Here is a 27937-nt window from a genome sequence, read left to right as displayed (position 1 = left end):
CTTTTCTTTTCTTTTTTTTTTTTTTTTTTTGTTAATCCTCATCTGAGGATATTTTTTCCATTGTTTTTCAGAGGGTGGAAGGGAGGAGAGTGGGGGGGGAGAGGAGAGAGAGAGAGAAAGAGGAAGGAAACATTGATATGAGAGAGACACATTGATTGGTTGCCTCCCACATTCAACCCCGACTGAGCCGGGGATAGAAACTGTAACCCAGGTACATGCTCTTGACCAGGAATTGAACCCACGACCCTTTGGTGTGTGGGCCAGTGCTCTAACCACTGAACGGTGCCAACCAGAACTTGACTCTTAATTGACCTTGCCCTCACCAACCATAATCTAAAGATTCAGCTCTTTTGGAATTTCTGCAAATGATGGCATAAAAATTTGCTTATTCCCTTAATTTTTTGGCTTTATAGTAAGCTTTTTGGTCTCTTATAGACAAGAAGATATAATATATTGTAGGTTACAAAACTTTTAATTTTTTTAAAATATATTTTTATTGATTTCAGAGAGGAGGGAGAGGGAGAAAGAGATAGAAACATCAATGATGAGAGAGAATCATTGATCGACTGCCTCCTGCATGCCCCCTACTGGGGATTGAGCCCACAACCTAGGCATGTGTCCTTCGGTCCGCAGGCCAATGCTGTATCCACTGAGCCAAACCAGTTAGGGCCAGATCTTTTAATTTTAAAGTCAGAAAAACTCAGATTTAGAGCAACAATATTTGTATTTGGGAATTCTTGATTTAAAATAGACATGAAATTTCACATTTTAAAGTAGTTTGAGTAAAATTCTATCAAGCTATAATATTTTCAGAGAAATGCAAAGTCTTTTTTATTCCCAGCTCTTTATAACTGACTTGGTATGGTGTCACCACTAAATCTAAACAGCAGTACACTATGAATGGTTGTTGCCAACTTGTCAGTTTTTTCTGGTTGAGAAACTAAAAGAACATAGAACTGATAGGTTTTTATGAGAGCAGTTTTAGAATCCTGGCACTGATATACAGAACTCTGTAATTTAAAAATTATTTACCTCTTACCTCTGCTCTTGAGTTACACCAAGGTTCTCAGATGTTGGCCAAGATCACTAGTGATTCATGCCGACTTGGGTTTTCAGGGATCCTGTTTCTTCATTTTTAGAAAATACCTAACTTAGAGGCATTCACTTTTGTAAACCGCAAAAGTGCCTTACATTTATGTGTGCTTCATGAGTATTTTAAATTGTTGGCCAGTGCCATACTGTATATAATATACTGCATATATGTGTGTGGTATCTATTGAAAGGATTCTTGTAATTCAGAAAGTTGGAAAACAGAAATATAAATGAAAATAAGGCAGGCAGCCTACTGATTGGGGAAACTTTTATTACAGAACAACCATGTAGGTGAGATATTTTCACCCTTTCCCTTACATGTACTCTCTCAGGATTAATCATGCCCTCTTTTGTTTTGTTTTTTCCTCCTATCACTCCAAAGATGTGTAAAGGATGAGTTAGAAGTATGTACATTTTGGTTGATAGGAAAAACTTTTTTGTTTTTTTTCCTTTTCACTTCAAGCCTCTGTGATTACATTGATTGAACTACCTCATCCATTAATTTGAAAACCTATATAACCGTCTGCTCATGTTCAAGAAGTAACACATCCAGGAAAATAGACTAGGCAATTATTCAAAACTTGGAGTAAGCATATTGAAAGCATTCAGAAATCATTCACAGAAGACACAAACCCTAGTGGTTCTTCATAACTACTGATTCCTCCAAGAAATGTAGCACACAGGATATGTTTTTCTGTTCCAGAACGAGACTGTTAAGAAATGGGAAATATTACGATTCTCTATTTCAACAACAGTAAGATTGCATATGCACTAAGCTGTGAAAAACTGAAATTACAAAAATAACTGCCCTAATTAAAGCAACCCTCATTCCACATGGGTCTGTACTAACCTGAAAATACAAGTGAAAAAGTTATTGAAAGTGTTTTGAATGTGTAGGTTATTCTGTTTGTAAAACATAAGTTATTGGTGTCATTAGGATTTTGTTGTGTAATACGAATGTAATATTTAAAAGTTTTGTGTATTTCTGAGAGAAGAAAATGTATATTAATATTAAAAAATATTTTAATGAGCCTTGGTGTTGCGAACATAATTTTTAGTTTCATTTATTTGAAACTCTGATTCAAATAATTGTTTTTGTGTGTAGAACTTGAACTGTCAAAGCTTTAGATAGTAGCCAGTCTTTTAAAAATGCACAAAAATCTTCTGTATCTATGTGTAATCTAGAAATGAGGTAGAGTAGTAGTTTATATTTTGGGTAAAAAGTGGAACACTTCCCAACTTACAAAAATGGCTTTCTATCTGATAGTGGTGCCAATATCTGGCTGACCTCTGTGTCATCTTTATACCCCGGAGTACCAGGGGGCATTATTTCTGTTTCATAGCAGAATGTCTATAGCCTATAAACACCCAGTGCTTTCCAGGGGTGAGGGCAGAGGAAAGGGGGTTCAACAGATCAATCTTTAAGAAATTTATTAAAGATTATAGTTCTTGGGAAGACATGTTTGGTATGTTATGTCTTACAGGGGACTGGGCTCCTGGACATGAGCCTGTCATTACAGGGCAAATGATCTGAGTACCTGCTGCAACTTCTTTCCGGCAGGTGGACTGTTAGAAAGCCAACGTTAGCTACAGCAAAGAACCATGAAAGCGAGTGACAATGACATTTATTGTTTCCTGTGGTGTTGCTTTGGTTTGCTACTGACTGGCACTTGTAGCTTTAAATAAATTGAGGAAGAGAGAGTACATGGTAGAAACATTGAGTAAGTCCTTCTCGAAAATGTTTTCAGTAGGAGAATATTTGTGGTAAAATTTGAACTGCCTTGTAAAATCTGATTGGGTCATTCAAGTTGTCTCCCAAAAGCCATTCTAAATTTTAAAAAGGCATAATTACTATCAAATTATTGCTATGATAGCATATTAATTGTAACTCCAATTTATAATTGAGCTTTTTGTTATATCCACAGGGCCTCCCCCTTATAGTATCAGTATGTTTAATAGTTGCATTTTGTAAATCCTCACCTGAGGATATGTTTTATTGATTTGAGAGAGAGAGGGAGGGAGGGAGAAACATTGATGGGTCGCCTCTCTTATACTCCCTGACCAGGGATCGAACCTGCAACCTAAGTAATGTGCCCTGACCAGGAATCAAACCTGTAAACTTTTGGTGTATGTGATGATGCTCCAATTGAGTCACCCAGCCAGGGCAATAGTTGCATTTTTAACACTTGAAGCAAATGCTTATAATGAGGTTAGAAATTTTTTCATTTAAAAATGGCTTTTAAATAATGTTTTGAATAAGTACAACATTCATATGGTTGAAAAGTCACAGAAAAATTCACAGTGAAATGTGTTCTCTCTGCTAGCCACCTGTCCCATCCCTGAGGCAACAAGAATTGTCACTATCTTGTGCAGCTTTGTAGATATATTTATATATAATAAAATACCTTGCCTTCATTTTTTGACATAAGTAGTAACAAACTCTGAATTACTGTATTATACATCTTGCTCTTTTCGCTTGGTAGCATACCTTTGAGAATGTTCAAGAGGCCTGATCACAGTAACCTGGTTCTTTTAAAATGACTTTATAGGTTCTATCTATGGATTTACTATTTTTTGTTGAACTAATCCCTTATGTTTACTGATGATTTTTTTAAAAAATTATCTTTATTGTTGAAAGGATTACAGATGTTCCCTTTTTCCCCCTCCATTAATTCCCTCCACCCCGCTCCTGCCCCCTCCCCAGCTCTTCACTGCACCATTGTTTGTGTCCACGGGTTATGCATGTATGCATATAAGTTATTTGATTAAACTATTCCTGCCTCCCACCTTCCCTCTGAAATATATCAGTCTATTGCATGCTTCAGTGTCTCTGGATCTATTTTGCTTGTCAGTTTATTTTGTTCATTAGATTCCACATAAAAGTGAGATCATGTGATATTTGTCTTTCTCTGTCTACTTATTTCATTTAGCGTAATACTCTCCAGGTCCCTCTGTGCTGTCTCAGAGTTAAGGATTCTCCCTTTTTACAACTGCATAGTATTCCATTGTGTATATGTACCAGTATTTTTTTATCCATTCATCTACTGATGGGCACTTGGGCTGTTTCCAGATCTTAGATTTTGTAATAACACTGCTATGGACATAGGGGTACAATCTTTCTGATTGATGTTTCAGGCTTCTTAGGATATATTCCTAGAAGTGGGATCATTAGGTCAAACAGCAGTTCTATTTTTCATTTTTTAAAATATATTTTTCTGATGTTATCAAATATGTACTCTTTAAAAATTTTATTTTTATTGATTTCAGAGAGGAAGAGAGAGAGAGAGAAACATTAATGAGAGAGAATCATTGATCAGCTGCCTCCTGCATACCCCCCACTGGGGATTGAGCCCACAACGTGGGCATATGCCCTTGATCAGAATCGAACCGGGGACCCTTCAGTCCGCAGGCCGACACTCAATCCACTGAGCCAAACTGGCTAAGGCCATTTTTCATTTTTTGAGGAAACTTTTCCATAGTGGTTGTACCAGTTTGCATTCCCACCAACCATGTTCAAGGGTTGCTTTTTCTCCACATCCTCATCAGCACTTGTTGTTTGTTGATTTATTGATGATAGCCATTCTGACAGGTATGAGGTGATATCTCATTGTGGTTTTAATTTGCATCTCTCTGATGATTAGTGATGAGCATTTTTTTCATATGTCTCTTGGCCATTTGTATGTCCTCTTTGGAGAAATGTCTATTCAGGTCTTCTGGCCATTTTTTAAATTAGATTGTTTGTCTTCCTTTTGTTGAGCTATGTGAGTACTTTCAATATTTGGAAAATTAACCCCTTATTAGATGTATCTTTGGCAAATATGTTCTCCCATACAGTGGGTTCCCTTTTCGTTTTAATGCTGGTTTCCTTTGCTATGCAGAAGCTTTTAGTTTGTTGTTTTCATTTGTTTCTCTTGCCCTAAGTGATATATCTGTGAAAATTCTGCTACATGAGATGTCTGATATTTTGCTGCCTACTTTTTTTTCTAGAATTTTTATGGTTTCATGACTTATTTTTAAGTCTTTAATCCCTTTTGAGTTTATTCTTGTGTATGGTGTAAGTTGGTTGTCTAGTTTCATTTTTTACATGTACCTGTCCAATTTCCCCAACATCTTTTCTCCATTAGATGCTCTTGCCTCTATTGTCACATATTAATTGAGAATAATGGCTTGGGTCGATTTCTGGGTTCTCTGTTCTGTTCCATTGATCTATACGCCTGTTCTTGTGCCAGTACCAGGCTGTTTTGTTTACAGTGGCTTTGTAATATAACTTGATATCCAGTAGTGCGATCACTCCAACTTTGTTCTTTCCTTACTGAGGCTTATTTAAATTGTTTATTTCTAGGGTGTTTTGTTTTGTTTTTGCTATAACAATACTGCAATGAATAACCTTGTACTAAGTCATTTCACATTTGAGCAAGTATACCTATTGGACAGACTAGTTTTTTTTTTCATTGCAATCTTTGACACACCTGGAATTTATCCTAGTGTAGAGTGTGCGGGTATGGATTCAACATTGTTCTCTAGATGGCCCATTTGTCTGCTTGGGAAACTTTTTACTGCTGTCATTCTTGAATTATCCTCCACACACACGTGGATCACATTCTATGTGCCTCGCCCAGAGATCGCAACTGAGATGCCTGTAGAGACTAGGCAGGTTACATAAAAGGGTGAAGAGTGCCAGGTGGGGAATAGCCAACTGGAAGTAGGATGGCATACTTTTCTAAAGAGGGCAGCCACTACTCTCTGCCTGCTGATTATTCCCTTGCAGGAATGCAGCAGGGCCCGGTGTGGCCAGATCTTTGTCAAGAGAAGCTGAAAATCCAGGTATACAAAATCTCCTGGTTTTTAAAACGTTAACAACAACTCTAAGAATTTAAATATAGCCTTGGCTGAACAAAATGTGTCTTCAAGCCAGATTTGGCCTTGAGAAGGCGTCCAATATTCTTAGCCAAGAATGAAACTTCCAATAACAACTTTACTCCCCTAAAAGAAAATACAATCACAGTCTCGTAGTTTGCTTAGTAGTTATGGCTGGAGTTCAGGAAGAGGAGAAAAAAGCAATGACACTTTAGGTAAGCCAAAGTCTTTGCCCTCACCGATAGAAAGATTACTTGGAGAAATACATGCATTTCACTTTTATCCCCAGGACATGGGAATGTAGAGGTCACCATTTATTAGAAGACATTCGTGATTCGGTGGATACTTGGATTAGAAAAATGATCTTGTAAATTTTCCAACCCTGCCATTCTGATCTTGCCAGAATGACAAAATGTTCGGTTTGTGTTTTGGGGGAGGTTAATCACTCAGCTACTGATCCTGGAACTAAATTGTGGCAGGCATTTTTTTTGCTCTGTTCTCCCTTTCCCTTCCTTGCTGCTGGTAGCTGGGAACAGTCTCTTACAATCCATACCCTCAGCATCTGTAGTGGAATGAAACGTATGCTAATGATAACATTTCCAGAGTCACGCCTCTTCAACTCAGGAAAGCTATGGTCGGGGGATCTTTGCTGTGGAGTATGACTGGGCCACAGGGGCAGATGCAGGTTTCGTGGGACCTGATGCCTACACAATTTGGAGGACGTCATTAAGAAAACACTTCAGAAATATACTTGGAAAGTTTTATAAAAACGATGATTTTGTGAACACATCGGGGACTGTGCAAGGGAAGGACCTCTAAGAATGTAATGAAGCCCTAACCGGTTTGGCTCAGTGGATAGAACGTGGGCCTGCGGAATGAAGGGTCCCAGGTTCGATTGGGGTCAAGGGCATGTACCTTGGTTGCCGGCACATCCCCAGTAGGGAGTGTGCAGGAGGCGGCTGAGCAATGTTTCTAACTCTCTAATCCCTCTCCCCTCCTCTCTGTAAAAAAATCAATAAAATATATTTTTAAAAAAGAATGTAATGAAGTTCAAGCTTCATTAATGCCACCGCCATCTGCCCTTTCTCTGACCCTACTGTACGCGAAGGGCTCGCACGCCTCCCCTCCTTCGTCTCCAAGGCACCGGTCCACGATACGCTCTCCTGGAGAACAGACCCGTGCACGTACACACGCTAACTCCCGCGTCCAGCCCGAACGCCTTCCCTCCGCACCCCCATGCTGCCTCCCACGCCCGAGTCCTGGGAGGCGCCGTGTCGGTGTTGTCCCGGGAAGGTCTAGAGGCGGGAGAGTCCGTGTGAAACGCAGGAGGCTGGGGAGTGTGTCTGCAACAGGCCCGCCGCAGGCCCGGGGGAGAGGCAGCCTCCCGCGGCCGCCCTGCGCCCCCGCGCCCGGCCGGCGCCGCTGCCCCCGCGGCGCGCATGCTCCGTGCTGCGCTCGGCGACCGGGTAGTGAGCGCGGGGCCCAGGGGGCGGGCCGAGCCGCCGCGGCTGCGGGCCCGAGTCGGCGGCCCTGGGGCGCTGTGGCGGCGGCTGAGGCGGCGGTGGCGGCCGGTCCCGGGTGCGCCCGAGTGCGGCTCGCTCCTCCGACGCACACGCCGGGCGGTCCCCGGGGCCTCGGGAGGTGACTCGGGCGGGCGGGCCCCTGGGAGGCGGGGGCGAGGCGATGAGGAGGAGAGCCACCGCCGCCCGTCTCCGCCCGCCGCAGCTGTAGCGGAGCCGGGGTGGGGGCGAGGCCAGCGGACCCCCGCCGGACCGCGGACCCAGACAAAGGAGGAGGACCCGCCCGACGCCGGGCCGCGCCGCCGGGAAGGAGGTCGCCGCCGGGGGCTCCCGGGCCTGCGCGCTTCTTCGGCGGACGCTGCGTGAGGCCGGGCCACCCGGGCGAGGAAGCCGCCCCCGAGCCCCCGCCCGCCGGCGCCGCCTCCCAGCCGCCTCGGCCGTAGCTGCGGCCCAGGCGGGAGGCGGCGGCGCCTGGCGAGGCGAGGCGGCCCGCGCCCTGCCTGTCAGGCCCCCGGCGTGGCCCGGCCTGGCCCGCGGGCAGCCCCCGATGCGGAGGCCATGCAGCAGGCGCCGCAGCCCTACGAGTTCTTCAGCGAAGAGAACAGCCCGAAATGGCGGGGACTGTTGGTCTCGGCCCTGCGGAAGGTCAGTGCCGGTGCCCGGGCGGCCGCGGGCTGAGGGAGTGCGGGGCGGCCGGCGGGCGGGCGCGGGCCGCGACCCCTGCGAGCTTCTAACCGGGAGCCCACGTCCTCCCCCCGGGTCCCCGGCCCGCGGGCCGAGCCGTGTCTCTCGGCTGGCGACGGGGGCGCTCCCGATGGCCTGCGGCATCCAGAAGGACGTTTTCTCAAGGTTTTTTGTTTTGTTTGTTTTTATGTTTTTGGCTTGGCCCGGAAGGAAGGTTTTGTTATGATCTTAATACTGGATTTCTGTTGCGGTCATTTCGTCAGGCAACTTCCGCCGTTGACCAATGTGTTGTCCTCAGGCTGGATTCGGCGAGAGACCATCCGGCCGGTAGTTAGACGGTTTCTCAGACAAAAGCACCTTCCCGGGCCCGGGATTCCCTTCAGGCCGGTGCGTGGCGGGGCTCCCCCGGGCGTCCGCCCGCCGAGGGGCAGTGGGTGCGTTTGACATGTGCGAGCGTCGGGGGCCGCGCGCTCCCATGGGCCAGAGATCACTCTGAAGTGCCCCCACTTCCTGAAAGTGCTTGTTTACGAGAGATTGCCCCGGTCAGGTTTGGTCATTTAGAACTTGGAATCCTTTTAAGAGGATAAAAAAAGATGTAACTCGTTTTTAAAAAAAATAACAAAATCAACCTTTTGAGTTTGGGTGCATCGCTAGGGTGCATCTCTCCTGCAGATGCTGCCGCCTTCCCTCTGTGAATTCAGGTGATAATCACACTGTCACGTTTATAATCAGGTCAGATTTGTGAAGACAAACGTAAAGACTGTAAGTGAGAAGATATCACGCCTACCGAACAGTTCCTTCTGCCATTCGTACAAGATAACGAAGTACAATGGGGCCTTGACTTACGAGTGTCCCGACTAACGAGTTTTTTGAGATACCAGCTGTCTCTTGGCCGATTTTTTGCATTGAGTTGACAGAGTAATTTGAGTTAACGAGCTCCTTAGGAGCTCGGTCCCGGAACGAATTAAACTCGTAAGTCAAGGCCCCACTGTACATGATAAGATAATAAGGAGAGTAAACATTAAAAGACTGCACTTGAAAACTAAAATTTTACTAGTATACATTAAATTTCTATAAATGAAAGGAAGTCGTATATATTCAAGGTAAAAACATTGTCCTCCTGCATTCAGAGTGTCGCATTTTCCATTCTTTTCCTAATTCTTCCAAGGAAATATAGTGCCTCCTTGGGCCAAGCCATGTCTTTTTGAAGAACTGTGGAAGTGACTAGGCTAGGGGCAGGCAGCTAGACAGTTATTTTGCTGGTACACGAGGTGTTAAAGTATATCACGTTGACCTCCCTTCTATGGGCAGCCCTATTCTAAAAGGAGAGGGACAGAACTGGAGCGTGTGCTGAGTGGTGATAATGAACTCTGGCCTGAGTTCCGAGCAAAGGAAAATGTTGAGGTAGTAATTGACCCTTCCGCCACACACGAGTGCGATGGAGTCTGTATGGTTTGCAGTGTGATGCAGGTACCTATCTACTAGTACTTTCTGTTAGCAAATAGTACATGAGTATGTGTTGCATAACTTATTTAATAGGTAGTTTTGACCCTGATAATCCTTCATGCACAGATACGAATTGACTTCTTCAGGTTATGCTGGAAGCAAAGCCAGGACTAGCATCCATTGCTCTGAGACTATGCTCTGAGACTATTGCTTTGCACTTACATGTTATGTTTGTTTTTCCTGGATCTCATGTGCTTTGTAGATCTGTATTGTCTTATTCCACAGTTCTTATATATCCTTTGCTTATGGAATAAATATATCTAAGAAAATTTGGTCTTTTGAGATAAATTCAAAAAGCAATTTCTATTTAATTTATTATTTTCTTATTATACAATTGGGGTATATTTTCACAGAAGACCCTTTTTTATATTTTTAGAAAATTTTTGGTATTAGTAATTTGAATTATGCCTAGTTTTGCGGTATTTAGATATTTGTGATATTGCAACATGTAAGTTTATAATTCTGCTAAGGGTTTCTTTCCAAGATGTGTTAAATTCTGGTATGTATCTGCCACCCATGTCTTTGCACAGTGAGAATTCCTGCCATTTCTGGGGAAGTTCTGTCTTCACATTCAAAGCATCTGGAACTTGGCTTCCTTCCTCCAGCTGAACAGATAGTTACAAAGACTACTACCATTATTAGTAGAAGCAGCAATAGATTAATAGGATTTTTCTCTTCCAGTTGGTGTTGCTATTGAACATGTGGAGTACTCTACCCTTATTTAATACTTGTTGAACACATTTTAGGTACTTGGCACCATACTGGATTCTAAGAATGCAAAGATGAGTAAAAGAAAGACCCTGCTCAAAAAGTGCTTACCATCTATCTAGGCTGAAATTCTCAACTTTGAGGTTTTGGTTTATATAAATGAGAGCAATTAGGAGCTCAGAGTTCTGTAAGGAATGTCTGTATATGCATATGAAAGAAGCAGTGTAATATATATATATATATTATTGCAGTGTAATATATATATATATAATATATATATATTATTGATTAAGATATTACATATGTGTCCTTATCCCCACGTTACCCCCTACCCTCCCCCCCCCCCTCACTCATGCCCTCACCCTCCTGTTGTCCGTGTCCATTGGTTAGGCCTATATGCTTGCATATAAGTCCTTTGATTGATCTTTCCCCCTTACCCCCACCCTCCCCTACCTTCCCTCCAAGGCCTGACAGTACAATCAATGCCTCTCCGTCTCTGGATCAGTCCTTGTTCATCAGTTTATGTTGTTCATTATATTCCCAAAATGAGTGAGATCATGTGGTGTTTATCCTTCTCTGACTGGCTTATTTCACTTAGCATAATGCTCTCCAGTTCCATCCTGCTGTGGCAAATGGTAAGAGTTCCTTTTTCTTCTTCCTCTTCTTAAAGAATACCTTTCAGCATTTCATATAATGCTGGTTTGGTGGTGATGAACTCCTTTAGCTTTTTCTTATCTGTGAAGCTCTTTATCTGACCTTTAATTCTGAATGATAGCTTTGCTGGATAAAGTAATCTTGGTTTTAGGTTCTTGGCATTCATCACTTTGAATATTTCTTGCCACTCTCTTCTGGCCTGCATGGTTTCTGTTGAAAAATCAGCTGACAGTCGTATGGGTACTCCCTTGTAGGTAACTGACTGTCTTTCTCTTGCTGCTTTTAAGATTCTCTCTTTGTCTTTTGCTCTTGGCATTTTAATTATGATGTGTCTTGGTGTGGTCCTCTTTGGATTCCTTTTGTTTGGGGTTCTCTGCGCTTCCTGGACTTGGAAGTCTATTTCTTTCACCAGGTAAGGGAAGTTTTCTGTCATTATTTCTTCAAATAGGTTCTCAATATCTTGCCCTCTCTCTTCTTCTGGTACCCCTATAATTCTGATGTTGGTACGCTTGAAGTTGTCCCAGAGGCTCCTTACACTATCTTCATATTTTTGGAATCTCTTTTCTTTTTTCTTTTTCGGTTGGGTATTTTTTGTTTCTTCGTATTTCAAATCTTTGACTTGATTCTTGGGATCCTCTTGTCTGCTGCTGGATCTCTGTATATTATTCTTTATTTCAGTCAGTGTATGCTTAATTTCTAGTTGGTCTTTTTTCATATCCTCCAGAGTCTCACTAAATTTATCGGCGGTTTCCATAAAATTCTTGAAAAACCTTATAAACTTGGCCTTGAACTCTATATCCAGTCGTTTGCTTTCCTCCATTTCTGTCATTTGTGATCTGTTTCTTTGTCTCCGCATTTTTTATGCTTCCCTGTGTTGGTAGAGTGGCTTTGTGTGCTAGGTGTCCTGTAGGGCCCAGTTGCTCAGCCTCCCCAGTTACCTGAGGTGGACACTCTTGGTGCACCCCTTTGTGGGCTTTGTGCACAGTCTTGTTGTAGTTAAGCCTTGATTGTTGTAGGATCACTGGGAGGAATTGACCTCCAGGCAATTGGCAGTGAGAATCAGCTGTGTCTGCAGTGGGAGAACTTCTGTGCTGAAGACACCCTTCTGGGGCAAGACTTGCTTCAGTGGGGCTTTGGTGCTCACTGATTCTGCCCCCTGAGTGTGTCCCTTATGGATCTGAGGAGTTGTAATCTGGATGGTCCCACTCTGACCACTGGGTACACTGCCTCTTGGATCTAAGGAGGTGCTAATTTAGCCTCTGCCTGAGGCTACCCAGCAGGAGCTAAGAAGAGAACTGCAGATTCCCCTTCCTTTTTTGGAGTTTGGAGGTGCCCAGATGAGGCCCAGCTGTGAAGCAATGCAAGCTGCTGTGGGGCCTTGGGCCTTCTCTTGGAAGTTCTGGGTCTCTCTGACCCAGCTGCAATTTGTTAGGTAATTTTCAGGTTGCAAAGGGCCAGGGCATTCATATGCAAAAGCCTCTGCCGCAGCCTGGGTGGGGCAGGGTCTCAGGAAATCAAAGGGCGGAGCCAGCAGCTATGGCGGATCCTCAGCCCTGCCCTAAGGGGCCACGTTTCTCAGTGTCCGGGTAATTGCTGCAAGCACCTCTGAGGGAAAGCCGCCCTCAGGTTCCGAGTTCTGCCTGCTGCCAGACAGTCCAGTTTCTCCCTGCATGAGTCCTGGGTCCCCAGAGACTTCCTGGAACCGGAGTTCAGAGCAGTTGGGAGCTTGTGACTCCCTCCCGATTCAAAAAGACAGCTGCGTCCTCAGGTGCCCGCCCCTTTCCCCGCGCTTGAGCCTCCGTACCTCTGCACTTTACTTCCGCACCTCCTCTGAGTCTACGTGTGCTTTTCTTTTTCCTTCTAGTTGTAGAATTTCCACTCAGCCAGCCTTCCTGTAGTTCTGGATGATGTCCGTTTTGTCTTTTCGTTGTATTTTTGAAGTTGTTGTGGGAGGCAGCAATTTCCGGTTTTTACCTATGCCGTCATCTTTCTTTCTCCAGCAGTGTAGTTTTAATTGGCTCTATCAGGGTAGTCCACCTGGGCATCTTGGTGGAAGCTCTAAAACTGTTAAAGTATAATTTTCAGAAAGATAAAATCGTAACACTCACCAAATACAAAGTGGGACAAAACTAGGTTTACAGTTGTTTGTAGTATTATTTTTCATACGAACAACTGTAAGCCTACCTTTGGCCCCCCCCCCCATAAATGTCAATGATTTGGATTCAACTCATGACTTAATGAGGAAACTCATAAGATGTTAAAGGCACTTAATATGAAAATTTATAGGCAATTTAATAAAGGAATGTTAAGGCAAGATTGTTGGTTTAAATACAAAATTAGTTAATATCCTACATCAGGCATGTCAAACTCAAAGGCTAACGCGGGCCAAATAAACAAGGTTTAAGTTTATGTGGGCCACAAAAAAACAAAAGCTTAATTTTCATAGAAATGTAGGTTTATTTCAATAGAGACATGCTGAATACAAAGGGCTGAAGTAAATGAGTAATCATTAACATAAAATAATAGAACATTTTAATAAAAATTAATACTTTTTCTTGAACATTAACCAGACACTGAATAACTGCACAAATTAATAAGTGTAATGCAAATAAACCTATTTTCTTGTTCTCCAAAAGCGAAATATTTCCTGTTGTGCACACCAAACAAGTCAGTCCAAGACTAATGACGTGGCCATCGGTTGCTAAAATATTCGCTGCTAATATTAGTGGGGAGAAATAGTGTGCTGGTGCGTAAGGGAAATTAATGCAACACGATTATAGTAATCAGTCATTAGCGATCGCTGTAGTTCATTATTAATAATTATGTATAACAGGATATTGTAAAAATTAAGTTACTAAATTTTTATTAAAATGTTTCTTACATACCGTTATATTGTCTGGGCCACAAAAATATTTGTTGTGGGCCACATGCAGCCAATGGACCACAAGTTTGACATGCTTGTCCTAGAAAAATATAAACAGTATCCCAAGCCCGCTTGGCTCAGTGGATAGAGCCTTGGCCTGTGGACTGAAGGGTCCCAGGTTCGATTCTGGTAAAGGGCACATACCCAGGTTGCAGGCTCGATGCCCAGTGAGGGGGCCTGCAGGAGGCAGCTAATTAGTGGTTCTCTCTTATCACTGATGTTTCCAGCTCTCTATCACCCTTCCTCTCTGAAATCAATAAAAATATTTTAAAAAAAGAATATAAACAGTAACTTTTGGGTTATCTTTTCTACAAATTAGAACTTGCATCTGTAACAGATAAAAAGCTCTAAATTAATCTTATAGATTTGTAATAGCCCAGTCAATAGAGAGCAATCAAAGATTCTAGCACAACACTGCACTGAAGAACACCTAGGAATCTCTTTTGCTTATTTTCAAATTTTGGCTAAATTTTGTGGGGGAAGAAAGTGTGTGTGTGTGTGTGTGTGTGTGTGTGTGTGTGTGTATACTAGAGGCCCGGTGCACGGATTCATGCACTGGTGGGGTCCCTCAGCCTGGCCTGTGTCCTTTCACAATCTGGGACCCCTTGGGGGATGTCGGAGAGCCGGTTTTGGCCCGATCCCCGCAAGCCATGCCAAGGGACCCCACTGGCGCTGGTGTGGTCCCTCGGCCTGTCCTGCGGGGATCGGGCCTAAACCAGCTTTCTGATATCCCCTGAGGGTCCTGGATTGTGAGAGTGCGCAGGCCTGTAGTATACATATAAGATCTTTGGTTAATCTCTTCTTGCCCTCCCTTCCCTCTGAGATTCATCAGCCTGTTCCATGTTTCCATGCCTGTGTGTTGAGCATCTGCCCCCTGGTGGTTAGTGCATGCTATAGCTACCTGTCAAATGGTCGGACACTTAACATATTAGCCTTTTATATATATAGATATATATTTGGCAAAGTCACCATTGTTGACTTTGAAAATGCAAGGGATTTTTTTAAACCAACATTAAATATTCATCTCACTATGTAGAAATATGAACATTGATGGAAAAATAATGTTTGAAATAGGAATGTGTTCTTTAACTTTTTGTTTTATTTTGTTTTTTAACTTTTAAAACAGAACTTCATTTTCAGCATTTAAATAAATACAGAACTACAAAGGGTAAAGCAGAGCAAAATGCCGCTACTAATGGGTAATACATGCATTGTTAACATTACTGCTAAATTATGTATCTTACCTAAAAGAGCCAGAAACATAAATGCCTTCACCACTACTCCCCAAGAACATTGAAGCCATTGTATTACTTGGGGGAGGGGGGAGTGTGGGATATATTTGTAAATGCAGTTTATTAACCTGCGTCTTAGAAATGCCTTTGGTACTTTGTGCATGTGCTGTTTGATTGTATGCTGAGAAATGTTAGTGTAAGCATTTTACATATGGGAAACATGCCTTAATGTCATTTTTTTTATAATCCTCACCCGAGGATATATTTTTATTGAGAGAGAGAAAGAAACATTGATATGAAGGAGAAATATTTATCCATTGCCTCTGGTACTCGCCCTGACTGGGGATTGAACCCGCAACCTAGGTATGTGCCCTGACTGGGAATCGAAACTGCAACCTTCTGGTGTATGGGACGATGCTCCAACCAACCAAGCCACATAGCCAAGGCCTTAATGTCATTTTATCAGGTTTTTTTAGTCCTTGATATGTCCCTTGTGCATGTCTTTTCTGTAAGGTGTTCCTCTGCAGGCTAGCTATGGCAAAGAAATTATCTATTGTCCTACTGTCCGTAGTACAGATATCATAGAGAGCTAAAAAGAATTGATTGAATTACTTTGTTCCTAAGACTAATTTGACTCAGGCTAAATATCGACTCCCCACCCTAATCATTAATTTGCTCTTAGATATCTGTCTAAGATTTAAGAAGTGTGAGAAAATGTCTGAGTTAATTAATAGCAGGCAAGGAAAAAGAGGGTGGGGAGTTTTGTTTCAGAAATGTTTTTGTGAAATCTGAAAGATTCTAATGCTTCTGCCTTTGCACTAATGTCTGTTGGAACTGTTTTAGAAGATTGCACTGGCTCTTTCCTGGGGCCTAGAAGAAAAGTATGGTGCTTTGAGTGAATAAAATTGATGTCACTGACATGAGAAGGTCAAGGAAGTAACATTGTGCTGAGTTCTAGAGGACATATTCAGATATATATTGAGTGCCTCCTGTGTGCCAGGCACTATTCTTTTTTGTTGTTGTTAATCCTCACCCGAGGATATTTTTTTCCATTGATTTTTTAAAAAAGTGGAAGGGAGGGAGAGGGGAGAGGGAGAGACAGAATGAGAGAGGGGGGAGAGAGACATCAATGTGAAAGAGACAGATGGATTGGTTGCCTCCCTCACAGCCCTGGCCAAGGTCAGGGTTCAAACTTGCAACCCAGGTACTTGCCCTTGACCCACAATGGAACCCTCCACCCTTTGGTGCCCTGGTGGTTGACACTCTAATCACAGAACTACATTGGCCAGTGTCCATGCCAGGGGTGGGCAAACTTTTTGACTCGAGGGCCACAATGGGTTCTTAAACTGGACTGGAGGGCCGGAACAAAAGCATGGATGGAGTGTTTGTGTGAACTAATATAAATTCAAAGTAAACATCATTACATAAAAGGGTACGGTCTTTTTTTTTTTTTTTTTTTTTTTTTTTTAGTTTTATTCAATCCAAACGGCCCACGGGCCGTAGTTTGCCCACGGCTGGTCCAGGCACTATTCTTGATACTGAGGTTGTAGCACAACCCCTGCACTAATAAAACTTTCATTCTAAATGGCTGTGGCAGAGAGGACTGAAGAAGTAAATAATTATCTGAAAGATCAACAGGAATTAACAAAACAAAGGAAAGGGGGCAAGAAAGGTTTTGTGACCTAGAGAAGGGTTTTAAAGAAGGAAGGAGATGAAGCTAGTTGGGAGATTTGGGAAGACCAGGTTAAGGAAGTCCTATAGGGTTATTTATATAACAAAGTAATTAGATTAACTTGATCAAAATTGCTTTTTGAAAATATCACTCCAATTGAAAGCTAGAAACTAATAGGAGACCCTATGATTTTTGTGGCCTGTTCTGAATTTCCTAAAGCCACTGAATATAACAGTAGAACTTCAGGGAGTCATTTGGAATTATGCCAAACTAAGGATTGACCCAAAATGACCCAAGGGGTTCAAGCCAGAACTTTATGAGCACTGGGGAAGCATTTTAACTTACTGCATTTAGCTCCCTGTCGGGCATGATTTAGCAGTCTTCTAAATTCAGTTTAAGTTTGGTATGGTATATTTGCAGCAAAACTATTCCATTAAAGTGTTTTATGCTGAGTATGCAAAGCATTACCTGTGTTACCACTTAACATAAATCAAAGTATGTCTTTTATATTAACCATGGCCTCTCTTTCAAGGGAACAGTAGTTTGATTATAGCCTCTGTTAGCCTGCATATTTGAATCAGGAAGGAATTTTAATGGAACTAATGGATTTAGCATTATCTCATGTAGTCTAGTCACGTTAAAAATTAACAACCTAAAATTCTTCTCTTATATAAAACATGATGGTTAAATAGAAAGGTTTTGAAATATATAGTGTTCCACATTTCACATTTTAATGTGTAGAGATAAAGTAACACAATGAAAATAACATCAAGATTTAGATGTGAGCACTACTATTGTCCCTTCCAAGTAAAATTTTCAGTATCTCAATTTTCTTATTAAATCACTTTGTAAATTCAAATATTACCTCTTACTTACATAGCACTTTGTAATTCTTTCTTAATTGACCCATTAGCAGCATTTGAAAGTTGATCTCTTTCTTCTTGAAATCCTTTCCTTATTTGGTTTCTAGAACACAAAACTCTGCTAATTTTCTCTCTTTCTGGTTGTTTCTTCTAGATCTTCTAGTTTGTTGATTTCTCCTCATCTCCCGACTGCATCATCCTGACCTCCCCAGAGCTTAGTTTTTGGACTTCTTTTTCTACTTACAGTCGATTTCTTGGGGATCCCACCTAGTCTCATTGTTTCACATATAATCAGTATTTCCAATTTATATTTTTGGCCGAGACCCTTGCTTTTGGATATTTAACTTTTTTCTTAATACGTCTACATAGATGTATAATAGGCACCTCAACCAATACTACACTCCTCTTCCCCCGTTTGTAGTATTTTTAAAAAATATGCTTTATTGATTTTGAGAGAGAGAGGAAGGGAGAGAAAGAGATAGAGAGAAACATCAATTGGTTACCTTCCACCCACACCCTGACTGGGAATCGAACCAGCAATCCTTTGGTGCATGGGACGATGCCCAGCCGATTAAGCCACACTGGCCAGGGCTGAGGATATATTTTTTAAATTGATTTTTGGAGAGAGGAAGGGAGGGAGAAGGAGACAAACATCCATCAGTTACCTCCTAACAGTACAGGGAATCAAACCTGCAACCTAGGTATGTGCTCTGACCAGAATTGAACCTGCAACCTTTTGGTATACTGGTCAACACTCCAACCAACTGAGCCACCTGGCCAAGGCCATGGCAATATTTATTGATAAAATGTGTTTTACCTCATTACATTCTTTATATATATTTTCATTGAATCCTTGGAGCTGCAAATCTAGTTTATTGTAATTTCTGTTGCTGCATAACAAATTATCAAAAACCTAGTGGCTTAATACAACACATTTATTCTTTCTCAGTTTCTGTAAGTTGGAAGTCCAGACATGGTTTGCTAGGTTCTCTGCTTAGGGTCACACAAGTATAAAATAAAGTTTTTTGCTGTGGCTGCAGTCTCATCTGAGGCTTGGGGTCCTCTTCCAAGCTTTTGTGTTTTTTGCAGAATTCAATTCCTTGCATTGCATGTCTGAGGCCCGCAGTTCCTAGATGTTGCTACCATTCCTTTCCAGATGACTCTCCCTATTACTGTTAGTTTGCTTCTTCCAGGCCAACTGGAATGCATCTGCTGCTGTTTCTTGTCTCACACTTCTAGACACTTTGTAAAGGACTCACTTGATTTAGGTCAGACCCACTCAGGATAATCTCCCTTTTGATGAACTCAAATTCAACTGATTGGGAACCTTAGTCATCTTTGCAATATATGGTAACCTGATCACAGAAGTGATATTCTATTATATTCACAGGTGCTGCCCTCACTCATAGGGACAGATGTATGTATACCCGGGATGGGAATCTTGGAAGCCACCTTTGAATTCTGTTTACCATACTCATTCATTTTATGGAAGATATCTACCACATGACCTAGTTGTCAAGGGCAGTTTTAATTCTCAGGCCAACCAGCCTAATCACATTTTTCTCCTTTCAGACAAAGTCTGGTCTAATTTTTCAGTTCAAATGAATGTATTAATAAGTCACATACCAACCATCTCACTTCTGAATTCTAATTGTAAGATAGAAAGAGAGATAAGGTATGAAAACTTGCTTTGAATTTTTCCTCCTGAATGAAATAAGATAATGTTGCCTTTAGTATTTCTTAAAGATACTTTCTTGCCTGGCTGGCATGGCACAGGGGTTGAACTTCAACCAGTTACCAGGAGGTCATGGTTTGATTCCCAGTCAGGGCATGTGCCTGGGTTGTAGGCTTGATCCCCAGCGTGGGGTGTGCAGGAGGCAGCCATTCAGTGATTCTCTCTCATCATTAATGTTTCTGTTTCTCCCTCTCCCTCTCTCTCTGAAATCAATAACAAAATATTTTTTTAAAAAAGATGCTTTCTTTTTTTGGTTTTCATGAGCTTTCCTCATCTGTAGAATGCATGTTTTGATAATAAGCTAGCCCAGCGATTTTCAACCTTTTTCATCTCTGGACACATAAATTAGTTATTAAAATTCTGCAGGACACCAAAAAATATATTTGTTGCCTATTTGACAAACAAAAAAAAAGGTATAATTTTTATTCATTCACACTTGATGGTTATTGTTGTGTTGGCTATTGTCATTTTTTTATTTGACAATCTAAGGGAAAATAGGTCAGTGCCCCTGAGTAAATTATTCAGGTATCACATGTTTTAAAAAATTTTTGTGATGCACTGTTTAAAAATCTCTGGGCTAGGGGATGGAAGAAGCAAGGTACTTAAATGAAAAATCTTCATAATTTCTCTTTGTTTAGTGTCCTAGAGCTTCTTTGCTTTATTGCACCAAAGGGTAACCCAAAATAGTGAATTCAGGATAAGTAAAAGATCTGCCTTTCTTTTATTTTATTTTTAAAATTTTTATTTATTAACCTTGAGAGAGAGAGATGAAAGGAAAGAGAGAAAAAAAACATCAATTTGTTGTTTCACTTATTCATGCATTGGTTGATTCTTGTATGTGCCCTGACCAGGGATCAAACCTACAAGCTTGGTGTATGAGGACGAGTTCTAACCAACTGAGCTACCTGGCCAAGGCCTCCATTTTTTCAGTAAAGTGGGAAGAGGGCATTTGTGAAGGAGTGGTGGGAAAGGAGAACCTGCATTACTCTTTGAGTGCAGGCACCTTGTCAGGCAGATCTTCTTTAAGAAAGTACACATGGTAGTTTGGTAATGTGCCCAAGGAGTCTTAAACTTTAGCTGAATAAAACATATTTAGTGCCCAGCCATTGTTCAGTGGTTGATCGTTGACCTATGAACCAGGAGGTCACGGATTGATTCCCCGTCAGGGCACATGCCTGGGTCTTTGGCTTCATCCCCAGTAGGGGGCATGCAGGAGGCAGCTGATCAATGATTCTCATCATTGATGTTTCCTCTCCCTTCCTCTTCAAAATCAATAAAAGTATATTAGAAAACATACTTAGTAATTGTGATCTTTTCTCAGTTCACAGGAAAAAAATCCAATTTTATTTTTAATTTTATTTTTTTCTCATAAGCTTTTCTTAAATCTGTGGTGCCTTACAAGGAAAACAGCTTATGGTACTTTTTGTTTTCTCTTATATACATGGGCCTATAGTTTAAAATATTATAGTCATTTATACTAACATTATCCCTGCTTATAGTTTGATGAAATACAAATCCTATATAATAAAGATGTAATATGCAAATGGCCGTTACGCCGTGAAGTGTAACGACCAACTGCGTAATGACTGGATCACGGATCAGCAGGAGGGTGGGGCAGCGAGCTACAAGCAGGTGGCGGAGAGCTACAGGAGGGGGCAGAGCAGCAAACTATGAGGGGAGAGCGGGGGAAGCTACAGAAGGCCAGGGCAGCGGGTGGAGAGCTACTGGAGGGCAGCGGTGAGCTACTGGTGAGCTACTGGTGCATGGATTCATGTGCAGGGCTGCTAGTATCTTAATATTTCATGTTCTGCTAAGAGCACTGTGACTTCCAAATTTTCTGCCACTGGAACAAGTTGGGCACCGTTGATCTAGTCCAGGGGTGGGCAAACTTTTTGACTCAAGGGCCACAATGGGTTCTTAAACTGGACCTGAGGGCCGGAACAAAAGCATGGATGGAGTGTTTGTGTGAACTAATATAAATTCAAAGTAAACATCATTACATAAAAGGGTATGGTCTTTTTTTTTTTTTTTAGTTTTATTCATTTCAAACGGGCTGGATCTGGCCCGCGGGCCATAGTTTGCCCATGGCTAATCTAGTCTGTACTTCTTGGCTTACAGGCTAATGGCCTGCCTGTATGGGAAGGTACTTACAGATCACATGCTATTTCATTCCAATCAAGGAAAATTTTAATGACAAAAATATTAGCTTCAGCTAGTCTCTTTTACATGTTTTGATTATTTTATGGTAAGCCATTACCTGATATTAACCTAAATAGAATGATTTTCCTGTCCTGTAACTTACCTCATCCTATATAATAAAAGAGAAACATGTAAATTAACCATCCCTCTGCTTCGCTCACCAGCCAATCAGAGTGAGTGTGTAAATTAACCTGACAAAGATGGCGGGTTAATTTGTATATGCAGGTGTCAAGCGCCCCAGGAGGCGACGGTGGCAGTGGGCATCTGGGACCATTGCCGGCCCTGGGAGGTGAGGCCTGCCATGCCAAGCCATGCCTGTGGGTTCGTGGGACCTTTGCCCACTGTAGGAGGTGAGGCCGGCCACGCCTAGTCACACCCGTGGACGCCTGGGACCTAGCCAGTGGAGAGCAGAGCAGGAGAGCAGGCGGAGAGCAGGAGGTTTGGAGGACTTGGCAGAGCAGGAAACCGCTAGACAGAGAGCAGAGCAAGAGAGAGGGCGGCTTGGAGAGCATGGCTCCCTCTGTCACCCCAGCTTCCTCATCACAGCTGTGGAAACTGACAGCAGGGAAGAGGAAGTCCCACCCCCACAGAATCAGCCAGAATCAGCCATTGGTCAGACAGCTCTCAGCGGCCTGATAGCCAGGACTCTCATTCATCTGCCGTCTCAGACCATGACAGTAGAGAGGTGGGACTATGTCTAAAGAACAACTGTTGATACAACGTAGCTCTGCAGCCCGAAAGATGCCAGCACTATCCACAGAAAATGTCTGCAGAGCAGTGTGGGTCTGATTTTGAAAAAAGGCGGCCCCTGCGACACAGTGTATCTGAACACCAGCTACTGGAAAAACGTCACTCTGATGCCAGGCGTTATCGACAGAAAATGTCTAAAGACCAACGTGCCTTTGAAGTTGAAAGAAGGCAGTGGTGACGACAGAATATGTCTAGAGAACAGTCATCAACAAGTACTACCAATACTGGTAGGAACTGCCTTCTCAGCGAAAATGGAGTATATGACGATGCAATCCTCGAACATAGTTGTGGTGGAATGACTGTTCAATGTGAATTTTGCCTATCACTAAATTTCTCTGATGAAAAACCATCTGATGGGAAATTTACTCGATGTTGTAGCAAAGGGAAAGTCTGTCCAAATGATATACATTTTCCAGATTACAAGGCATATTTAAAAAGATTAATGACAAACGAAGATTCTGACAGTAAAAAATTCATGGAAAATATTTGTTCCATAAATAGTTCTTTTGCTTTTGCTTCCATGGGTGCAAATATTGCATTGCCATTAGGATATGAGCAATACTGTTTTAGAATACACGGACAAGTTTATTACCGTACTGGAACTTTACATCCTTCAGATGGTGTTTCTTGGAAGTTTGCTCAACTCTATATTTTGGATACAGCCAAAGGTACAAGTAAAAGATTAGCAATGCCAGAAAACCAAGGCTGCACAGAAAGACTCATGATCAGCATCAACAACCTCATGCATGAAATAAATGAATTAACAAAATCGTACAAGATGCTACATGGGGTAGAAAAGGAAGCCCAATCTGAAGCAGCAGCAAAAGGTATTGCTCCCACAGAAGTAACAATGGCGATTAAATATGAGCGTAACAGTGACCCAGGTAGATATAATTCTCCCCGTGTAACCGAGGTTGCTGTCATAATCAGAAACAAAGATGGAGAACCTCTTTTTGAAAGGGACTTGCTCATTCATTGTAAACCAGATCCCAATAATCCAAATGCCACTAAAATGAAACAAATTAATATCCTGTTTCCTACATTAGATGCAATGACATATTCTCTTCTTTTTCCACATGGTGAAAAAGGCTGGGGAACAGCTATTGCATTAAGACTCAGAGACAACAGTGTAATCTACAATAATACTAGACAAAATGTAAGGACGCGAGTCACACAAATGCAGTATTATGGATTTCATCTCTCTGTGCGGGACACGTTCAATCCTATTTTAAATGCAGGAAAGTTAACTCAACCGTTTATCATGGGTTCGTATTCAGAAATGGAGGCCAATCAGATAAATTTCATCAAAATAAACCAATCTAAGATGAGAGTTGGAAAATATAGTGGTTTGATGGATTATCTCAAATTTAGATCTGAAAATGACAATGTGCTGATTGGTAAAATGATAATATTCCCATCATCTTTTGAGGGTAGTCCCAGAAATATACAACAGCGATATCAGGATGCTATGGCAATTGTAACGAAGTATGGCAAGCCCAATTTATTCATAACCATGACATGCAACCCCAAATGGGCAGATATTGCAAACAATTTACAATGCTGGCAAAAAGTTGAAAACAGACCTGACTTGGTAGCCAGAGTTTTTAATATTAAGCTGAATGCTCTTTTATTTTATTTTTTTTGGTTATATATATATATATTATTGATTTTTTTATAGAGAGGAAGGGAGAGGGATAGAGAGCTAGAAACATCAATGAGAGAGAAACATCGATAAGCTGCCTCCCGTACACCCCCCACTGGGGATGTGCCCGCAACCAAGGTACATGCCCTTGACTGGAATCGAACCTGGGACCTTTCAGTCCACAGGCCGACGCTCTATCCACTGAGCCAAACCGGTCAGGGCCTGAATGCTCTTTTAAATGATATCTGTAAATTCTATTTATTTGGCAAAGTAATAGCTAAAATTCATGTCATTGAATTTCAGAAATGCAGACTGCCTCACACTCACATATTATTGATATTAGTGAGTCCAAATTACATTCCTCTAATTAATTCCCTTTCAGTCTGCACAAATATCATGCACCAGGCCACTAGTTTTAAATAAAATTACATTGAAAACCTGTCAAGAAAGCACCTAAGTAAGAGCACTGAATGAAAGTAAGAAGTGAGCCCTGACCAGTTTGGCTCAGTGGATAGAGCGTCAGCCTGTGGACTGAAGGGTCCCAGGTTCGATTCTGGTCAAGGGCATGTACCTTGGTTGCGGGCACATCCCCAGTAGGGGGTGTGCAGGAAGCAGCTGATCGATGTTTCTCTCTCATGGATGTTTCTAACTCTCTGTCCCTCTCCCTTCTTCTCTTTAAAAAATTAATAAAATATATTAAAAAAAGAAAGAAAGTGAGAAGTCAATATTAATAGACAGTGGGAATGGGGGAACATAGAGTGGGAATCTCCTCATTTATAATTTTTATGAGCTAACTAAGTCTCCAGGTACATATCTAGTGAAATAAAAACAAATATGGAGTACTTAATTTTCCCCAGTCTCTAGTTTTCAGTCATGCCAAGAAATCTGTTTGCTACTGTAAATTTATTTATTTAGCAAGTATTTACTGAGTGCTTTCTTTACCATGGCATGGTAGATACTAGGTTACCTGTGTGTTAGGAATAAAAAAGTGGGGAAATAGGAAGAAACCAAAAACATAGAAATGGTTCCTGACCTTAGTGAGTTTATAGCATACAACTATGGTTTCAATTCTTTTACTTTTTTTCCCCACTTCAAAAAATTGATGTAGAGAGGAAGGGAGAGGGAGAGAGAAATAGAAACACTGATAAAAGATTGATTGGCTGCCTCCTACAGCCCCCTACTGGGGATCTAGTATGAAACCTGGGCATGTACTCTCACTGGAAATCTAATCTGTGACCTCTTGGTGCATGGGTGGATGCTCAACCACAAAGCCACACTGATGGGTGTGGTTTCACTTCTTGATTATATACCTTGATCAGAAGACTGTTTACCTTAGATTATATATTTTATTATTTTAACAACTTTATTGGGAGAACTAGAGGCCCAGTGCACAAAATTTGGGATGGGGTGTGGCCGATTAGGGGCGGGGCCGGTTGGGGGGAGAGGCCACGGGCAGTTGGCCGGCCAGTCCCACTCCCTGGTCGAACTCCCAGTCAACGGGACAATTTGCATATTAGCCTTTTATTATATAGGACAGTGGTTGACAACCAGTGGTCTGTGGACCACTGGTGGTTCGTGAGGTCCAAAAGGTTGGCGACGCTGGTTTAAGGAAACCTTTGGAGCAGCAGTAACCAACCAGTGATTTGCGGACCACTGGTGGTCTGTGTGGTCCGAAAGGTTGACGACCATTGATATAGAATATTATTTTTGAAGAGCAAAAGTTTTACATTTTAATGAAATGTATCCATTTGCTTCTGAAGAGGCCATGCCTTTAGTGCCATCTAAGACATCTTTAGTTAACCCAGGGTTACAAACATTCTCTCCTTTTTTTTTTTCTTCTAGAAGTTTTATAGTTCTAGGTTTTACATTGTGATTTATGATCAATTTTAGTTAATTTTTATATATGATGAGAATTTTATATATTTATGTTTATGTTTTTGCATATGGATATCTGGTTGTTCTATCACTATTTATTTATTTATTCTAATTAGCAATAATCGTGCCTAAAATAAACCTCATTGGCTACTGTGCAAAGCTCTACCACCATTTATTAAAAAGGCTATCCTTTCTCCTTTGCTAAAAGCCTTTGCACTTTTATCAAAATTATCCTATATAATAAAGAGGGAATATGCAAATTGACCATCACTCCGCCACAAAGATGGCATCGCCCACAGCGGGGGCTGGGGGGGGGTTGTTCCCGTAACACAAGATGGCTGCGCCTACAGTGGAGACAGGGTTTCCATAACACAAGATGGCTGCACCCACAGCAGAGGCTGAGTTCCCGTAACAAGCCTTAACAAGCAATCAGCAGGGATTTGAGGCTGTGCCCCCCCCAACACCCCCCTGTGGGACTTGTCAGGGGACCTCAGGCCGCTCCCCCTGCCCTGGTACCAGGCTGGGGGACCTCAGGCCGTGCTCCCCCACCTGGCAGGGCTTGACAGGACCTCAAGGTGCACCCCCGCCAGGTAGGGCTTGACGGGGATCTCAGGCCGCGCCCCCCCTATCCAGCAGGGCTTGATGGGGGACCTCAGGCCATGCCCCTCGCCCCAGCACCGGGCCAGGGGACCTGAGGCTGCAACCCCACCCCAGCGCCGGGCCAGGGGACCTGAGGCCTCACCCCCCGCCTGGCCAGGCTTGATAGGGGACCTCAGGCCATGCCTCCTTCCCAGCGGGGATTGACAGAGGACCTCAAGGTGCGCCCCCTGCCCCGGTGCTGGGCTGGGGGACCTCAGGCTGTGCCCCTCCACCCAGTGGGGCTTGACAGGGAACCTGAGCCTGCGCCCCCCACCTGGCGGGGCTTGACAAAGGTGGGACCAGCCGGGTCTGGATCTAGCCCAATGGGGGTGGGGCAGATCGGGTTTGGGTCTCACGCGATTTTTTTAAAATATATTTTATTGATTTTTTTACAGAGAGGAAGGGAGAGGGATAGAGAGTTAGAAACATCGATGATAGAGAAACATCAATCAGCTGCCTCCCGCATAACCCCTACTGGGGATGTGCCTGCAACCATGGTACATGCCCTTGACTGGAATCGAACCTGGGACCCTTCAGTCCGTAGGCCGATGCTCCATCCCCTGAGCCAAACCAGTCAGGGCTCTCATACGATTTTGAGGCACATGTGGATCGGGACTTGACTCTTGGTCCCGTGGTGCACCCCAGACTCTGACAGGAGGAAGATTTTCATATACATTTTACTATTTTTCTTTCATCTCTGACACTTCTATTATAGAGAAAGGGCAAATAGCAATATTAAAATATTTCCTCTAATCCCCTTTTAATGTGCATGAATTTCGTGCACCGGGCCACTAGTTTGTCTGTGTGTGTGCATGTGTGTGTGTGTGTGTGTGTGTGTGTGTGTGTGTGTGTGTTGTTATTTCTGGAGTCTCTTCTGTTCCATTGATCTTTCTGCCTAGCTTTACATCAGTACCACAATATTTTGATTATGGTAGCTTTATAAAAGTCCTTGAAATCAGATAATTTTAGCTTTCCAACTTTAGCCTAACAACTTTCAGAGTTGTTTTGTTTATTCTAGGACCTTTGTATTTCCATAAGAATTTTTAAAACTGCATATCAATTTCTATAAAAAATGCTGCTGAAATTTTGATTTATATGTCATTTGAGAGGAATTACTAGGTGTAGTGGTTAATAATGGCGGATTTTGTAATAAAAGAAAACACGATAATTTCAAGAGAAATATCAAATTTGTTGTCGGTAGCAATCAGTATTAATGGTTTCACCTGGTTTTAGACGCTCATAATACACCACACCTTCCTGATCCCACCAAACGCAGAGCATTGTCTTCTTTCCGAAGCGATTTGGCCTTCCAGTCGATGTTGATGGTTGACCTGGATCAACCCATGATTTTGTACATCTGTGATTCTCAAAATCCACTTTTCATCT

General features: G+C 42.3%; 1 protein-coding gene across 11 annotated transcripts in view; it reads left to right on the top strand.

Annotated features, from left to right (window-relative positions):
- The first annotated feature begins 7300 nt into the window (after nt 1-7300).
- SOS2 (SOS Ras/Rho guanine nucleotide exchange factor 2) overlaps nt 7301-27937 on the top strand; it is a 103251-nt gene continuing 82614 nt past the window's right edge. For 2 of the 11 annotated variants that reach the window (XM_036306196.1, XM_036306188.1), the window contains exons 1-2: nt 7307-8114; nt 8364-8540. In XM_036306196.1, coding sequence (XP_036162089.1) covers nt 8028-8114; nt 8364-8540 — 264 coding nt within the window. In that variant the 5' untranslated portion in view covers nt 7307-8027. Of the gene's footprint in view, nt 8115-8363; nt 8541-27937 lie in introns of all 11 variants that reach the window. The other 9 variants (XM_036306220.1, XM_036306218.1, XM_036306206.1 and 6 more) reach the window with 8 other exon arrangements.

This window comes from Myotis myotis, unplaced genomic scaffold, assembly GCF_014108235.1.
Source record: "Myotis myotis isolate mMyoMyo1 unplaced genomic scaffold, mMyoMyo1.p scaffold_m19_p_1, whole genome shotgun sequence".
Classification (NCBI taxonomy): Eukaryota; Metazoa; Chordata; class Mammalia; order Chiroptera; family Vespertilionidae; genus Myotis; species Myotis myotis.
The sequence above is the reverse complement of the archived record's forward strand: the minus strand, read 5'-3'. Positions and strand labels throughout refer to the sequence as shown.